Here is a 6,000-nt window from a genome sequence, read left to right as displayed (position 1 = left end):
TGATGCAAGCCTGACATACATCGGTATGTCAACAAGACATTTATCGACTAAAGTTGGGGAACACAGGTCGGCAGCCGTGGCCGAATGGTTAGCGCGTTGGGCTCGCAGTCGAAAGCCTGCATGTTCGACTCCAGCCACCCGCACTTGCTGTTGTTTCTCTGGGCAAGAAACTTTACGATAATTGCCTCTACCTAGTGATCGATTTCGAGTAATGGGTAGTACGGTACCAAATTTAAGTCATAAGTAAAAGTAGACAACCGGAAACAGACATTGCCGTCGGCTGCAGCGTGGGTCAGGTGTATGTCGGAAGGCGTACACCGATGCATAGCGCTCAAGTCCGCTTTCCCGCAATGCAGGATAAAGATAAACAAAAAAACAAACACCTCAATTTGAATTCTGTACAGAAAAGCGCAATTAAAGATCACATTTTCTCATGTACAGAATGTCAAAACAACGTTTCTATCAAGCAATTTGAGATCATGTCCAGAGGCAGGTCTGAGTATCAAACTAAGATCTTGGGAAGCCTTGTACATAAAACGTCACAATCCACTTATGCTTGCGGCTCGTCTTTCTTGCTCTCTGTATTTTAAAATTAGTTTTTTCGCACCTTGCCTTTCTACCATATCATGTAATTTGTTTAACACCTTTTGATGCAGTTAACTTTGATTCTCGTGGAGCCTATCGTTGAGTTTGAGCTAGTCAGAAGTAGGCCTACTGTGCAGTTTTTGTTTTTTCCTGTTTAGAGATTTAGTTAACCATTGTATTTTATTCAGATGTAGTTAAGTTGTATGTATATTATTCCTGAAAGAGGACATCTAGTGATGTCGAAAACGTTCGATATTTAATTGTTGCGTAGTTTTGTGTTTTTTTGTAAATATAATAATCTTTAAATATGATATACTTGATAACGTTGCTCGGCTTCGTATGCCTATGGTTTAACAAGACAAACTCTCTACCGAAGCTGTTAGAAGAAAACAAAAACGAAAAATTGCGAGCGTTTGTCAAAGTCCACACAAATAGTCTACTAGCGGCACCTGTCTTTGTCACATTGAACTGAATATGGGAGGTTATGTAACCAATCAACCATACAAAAACCACTGCCTGTGTAAACAAGAAATAAACATAGCCTGCGTGTGTTTCATTCATGCCGTACTGCGCTGAACCTATTGCTTCAACTCCAACAAAAAAGGACTTGCCGCAATCCGTTTCGTCTTATTCCAGCAGTGAGTCTGAAAAAGGTTTGTTATGTTAGAAGTTTTAAATTTTCAATAAATCATCTTGAATAAAAAATTCATTTCCTGCTATGTTTCTATGGAAATGTCTTTTTATGGATTGAAGCATTGTAATTTGCAGTCTGATAGTTGACAATGTAAGATGGCCAACGTTGTCAAGGAAACCATCCTCTTCTTTTATAAAACAAAACTTTAATAAAACTCAAGTAGGCCTACTGCTCGAACAATTAGATTACAGTAGATTAATTAATAACCGGCTAATCTTCTTTCGTATAAACGGTTGGTTTTGGGACTACATTTCATTGGGGTTAAATGTCCGGGCATTCTTCGAGCATCCATTTGATTGTAGAGTCCTCCAGGGTTGACAGACCAACTGCCTTGGTGGAGTAAAAGTCGGCAGTGGTAGAGTATGTGATCTGCAATCTTTTCCTTTGCACCACTGTTGCATGCTGCGGAGGTTGATTGTCCCATGTGTGCATCAAGGCTTCGAAGCGCCCCAACAACCGTGCGGAGGCGATTCAGCCGTACCCAGGCAGGTCGGCAGAGTTCCCTTCCTGGTGGCATGGGTGCAGCGTCAGGAGAAAGGTGCTGAGTCTGGAGGTGTTGTGTGTGAGTGTGTCCACTCCTCTTGCCATGCGTTGGTTATCCAAGATAAAGCGCCGGTGTCATACCCCAGCAAGGATTGTACTTAAGCAACAAAGGGGATTCTCGATCCGAGGCGTCTCCCTATCGCCGGTCCAGCGATGACCAATGTGTTTATTTTTCGTTTTTTGTCACAGAAGAAAATGACCTCAGTTTATCGGAGAGAGCTGTATCTGGCCCCAGTCATTCAAAACGAAGCGATGGAAAAACTCATTTTTTCGGTAAGTTTGGAGAGATTTCTAGCTGTAATAAATAAAAGCCAAGAGAGTCAGACTTCGATTATTTTTTCCCAACAGACAGTAATAAAGTTTGTAAGTTATGTTTCAATCCCTATTCAATCCATTGCAACACAGTCTTTCTATTATTCTTGTTTATAAGCTGTTTTCAAGAAGTATAATTTATTTTATTGATGCATCCTACTATATTAAACGTTGAAGCTTTAAAAATTTTCAATTGTTTTTCAGGTCTCCAAACAGATGTTTTGCAAGATGTAAGTGTCATTGATGAGGATATGTCTCTGTCAAGATTTGAAATTAAAGGTAAATCTGTAAATCTATGGCATTACTTTTTTTAGTGAGTTAAGCTGTCATAAATTGCTGGTTCCCAAAACTTGTTTTGTAAAAAACCTTCATACCCAATGGCGGTCGGGTGGCGCAACGGATAAGGTGTGCGCTCTCCAATGATGCAAACCTGGTTCCATCTGGTTGTTGAAAAACACCGCTCACTTCTACCTGGGGTGCAATAAATTGGGTGGGCGTAGTTTCTGAATGGAAGGCGGCCGAAGTCTCGTCAGTGCCAAATACAAAGGTTTAATAGCGTAATGTGAACCTTTTCTTCTCATTATCTCCCAAATCTTAGAATCGAGGACGGAACCACCTTTACTTTTATCCCTTTGCCTAATGTTTTTTTTTTCAACAAACATCCAGTTTTTAATAAATAATAACTACAGACAAAGCCTCTGTTTCGGCCTTTTGGGTCTCACTAGTGCCGTTATGACTCTTTATTGAATGTTTTCAGTTTTATTTTAAAATTTAGCAAAAAACTTTTAAATTACAGTAAAGCGTATTTCAGGTTTGCTACAAAAAGCATTGGCTGGCATCGAGGTACTAAAAATGCAGAAAGCCAATACGCACATGTTATTTGATTCTCTGGTGAAAGCACAAGATGATCGTCAGCAGTGTCTAAACGAGCCTCCTAGTGATCTTGTGCTTCCACTCAACAGCCAGGATGATGTGCAGAAAATAGAAACATTTCTAGAAGATAAAGATAAAAGAAAACAGTTGGTGAGTTACTTCTAAAATATCAAGTTCCAGCTGCAGAAGGCCATTTTGTCTATTATTGTAGTTGTTAAACATAGGTCGTCTAGTTTAATATAGGCTACATCTAAAATTATAATATTTTACAGGCAGTGGTGGATTTCCAGAAGATTAGCTTCCAGAGCGCTAGTTTTTTACTTTCCAAATGCACTAGGTGCAGTGGCGTAGCTAGAGAGGAGCGGACCTCCCCGGACGGCACGTCTGGGGGCGGCACTTTCTGACTACGATTTTTGATTATAATCTGATAAAAAAACGCATTTTATTTTCACACAGGGCCGGATTTAGCTGATGGAGGGCCCGGGACACTTTTAGATCGGGGGGCCCCCGTGCAAAAAAACACCTCGACGTCTACAGTAGCATTAATCCAGCACTGCACAGCATTTTGTAAAAACTACAAAGGCTAAAGAAAAAATATAACACAAAATCACATTTTTTCCACGTAGGGGGCTCTTTAAAAGTCGAGGGTCCGGGGCACTTGCACCCTCTGCCCCCCTAAATCCGGGCCTGTTTTCACATGCTTTTTCTTGAAGGGGCGGTAAAATCTGAATCCGCCCCGGGCGGCACATTCCCTAGCTACGCCACTGACTAGGTGCGTAGAACAAATTCAGAAATATGTCTTTGTAAGACTTTGAAACAACACACTTGATGTACTTAAAACGTTGCAAAAGTAAGTATCATGGTCTATAGATGGTATAGCGTTGTTCAATGCAAATATTCATATTTTAGTGAAACAATAATACAAAAAAATACAAGTTATAGCCTAGAAAAAAAAAGAAAAAGAATTGTTTTTAGTTTTTTCCACTTTTAATTTTTCAAGTTATAGCCTACAATTTTTAAGACACTTATCGTATTCAAAATCATAAAACCTCTGGCGACTTCGGGTCTCAATTGCCGGGTTAGGGTTAGGCTGGCGATGCTCCCGTAGATCGTTTTGCTGTGTTATATTTTGTTTGTTACTTGTTTGGTTTCCATTGCGACATTTTATCGCCTTGAGAGTTTGTATGGCATTTAAATAATTTAAGGTAACACGTTGCAAATTTTTGTTAAATTAGGCAGAACAGTTTGTACTTTGTCAAGTCGATAAAATACGTTGGCCAATTCACCCCCAAAAGTATTTTGGTGGCTGATTTGTTTGTAGAACTTTATCCAACGAGTTTAATTCCAAATCATCTTGCTGTTGGTCATAGTACCATATAGTTTGAAAAACAAATGTATTTTTTATTTTTTTTGAAAATTTCAGCTAAATAATTTGCAGGTGTGCATTTTTAGCCACGATATATTGAAAATATGGCCAATTCACCCCCTTCTACCCTACGCCCATGGCGTAATCAGGATCGAACATACTTCGCTGGTTAAAAATTTCTCAGTGGAAGACGGATCATTCGTATAAAGAGTAAACTTGAAACAGTTACAGTGTGTAGAGAAGCACGGTCAGATGTCAGTATGAGGTTCATTTGTGAAAATCCGCGCTCACACTCGCTCGATGAAATTGGAAGGGATTATAGTGACGTTATCAAATTTTGAAGACTCTGGGATCTTCTTTTCGTAGTTATATATTCACGAAGTCCTCTCACCGCAGCTTTGCATTCATCTAAGCGCAATCTCTTTGCCACTTCAATGATTTCGTTTTCTCCGTGTGTCATTAGGCTACTGCTGTGTCCTCTGGCCAAATAGTTGAATCAAGTATTTTTCAGCTGTTAATAAATGACAAGTCTGTTGAATTCAACAAACGATCTTGGATGGAATTTCCTAAGTGATTATACGCCCTTCTCTGTTGGGTGGAAAATATCACCCTTTGGTGGGGTGGAACTGACCATCTTTCCCAATAGGCTATGGGGTGGGAACGAAAAAGTAGAAGTGGAATTTTTAGACCACCCTAGAAGTGGTTAAAACTACACTTTTTGATTTACAGTGTAGAAGATGTGGGGATTGATTAGCGGGCTATTTCTGCAATTGTTTACATGTAATTCTACACCTTTGAGCTCTAAGTTTTCTTCAGCATCCTTAGCAATGCCATAATGTCGTCCGGGTTCGTTCCTTCGTGTTTCAAATAATTTTGCAAGATTATTAATTTTGTTATCTGCATCCCAAATAGTAGCTTACATGCTCTGTTTTACAATTCAAGGTTTAGGCTATTTCGGATAATTCTTGCGAGCATTTGTACATCAAAGCCAAGTCCAACAAGAAATCCGTGGATGTTATCTTCGACAAGAGTCCTTGATATTTCGCACGTTCCCGAGAATCTCTTGTGTCGCTAATAGCCCCCTTTTTGAAAAAATTGACAAGTGCTGGGAAATCATTCCAGACGGCACAAACTGTGCGGAAACTCGAGGCTACCCAACGTGTGTCCAGTAGGTCTACCCTTCCGATTTTCAACAACTGCACTTCAACAGCCGCTGCACATTCACCCAATTCCCTGCTATTGTTAGGAGAAGCGTGGTAAAGGCTATAGCGTTTGTTCATAAAAGATCGAAATCGATTCGAATTACTGACTGATTTTACAGCATGACGAACCGATAGTTCCAATCTATGGTTGCACAATACCACACCACAATGTCTGGAAATTCATCACGAAGCAATTTTGTTTTTGCGACCTATCATCACAGCCGCGCCATCACATACAACACCAATCAAACAAGAAGATAAAAATGTTGTAGACATGCCATATGATTTTAGGCAGCTCTTCAGGGAATCATAGATGCCATTCGCAGTAAGACAAGCGAGCTCAACAAGATCTACAAATACATTCACAGGTTCGCTTCCGTCAAGACTGGTACGAAGATATATTATCAGAGTGAATACCCGATTTA

The 6,000-nt window shown here is 39.9% G+C and overlaps 1 protein-coding gene across 1 annotated transcript; it reads left to right on the top strand.

The window, feature by feature from the left end:
- Positions 1 to 1,144: 1,144 nt before the first annotated feature.
- LOC145773961 (uncharacterized) lies at positions 1,145 to 3,172 on the top strand. Its single transcript, XM_082585086.1, has 5 exons — positions 1,145 to 1,238; positions 1,716 to 1,832; positions 2,012 to 2,095; positions 2,339 to 2,413; positions 2,946 to 3,172. The coding sequence occupies exons 1-5, from the start codon at positions 1,145 to 1,147 to the stop codon at positions 3,170 to 3,172; spliced, it is 597 nt and encodes a 198-aa protein (XP_082441212.1).
- Positions 3,173 to 6,000: the final 2,828 nt, after the last annotated feature.

The sequence above is a fragment of the Aplidium turbinatum genome, chromosome 7, assembly GCF_918807975.1.
Source record: "Aplidium turbinatum chromosome 7, kaAplTurb1.1, whole genome shotgun sequence".
Lineage (NCBI taxonomy): Eukaryota > Metazoa > Chordata > Ascidiacea > Aplousobranchia > Polyclinidae > Aplidium > Aplidium turbinatum.
This window is presented reverse-complemented; position numbering and strand designations above follow the sequence as displayed.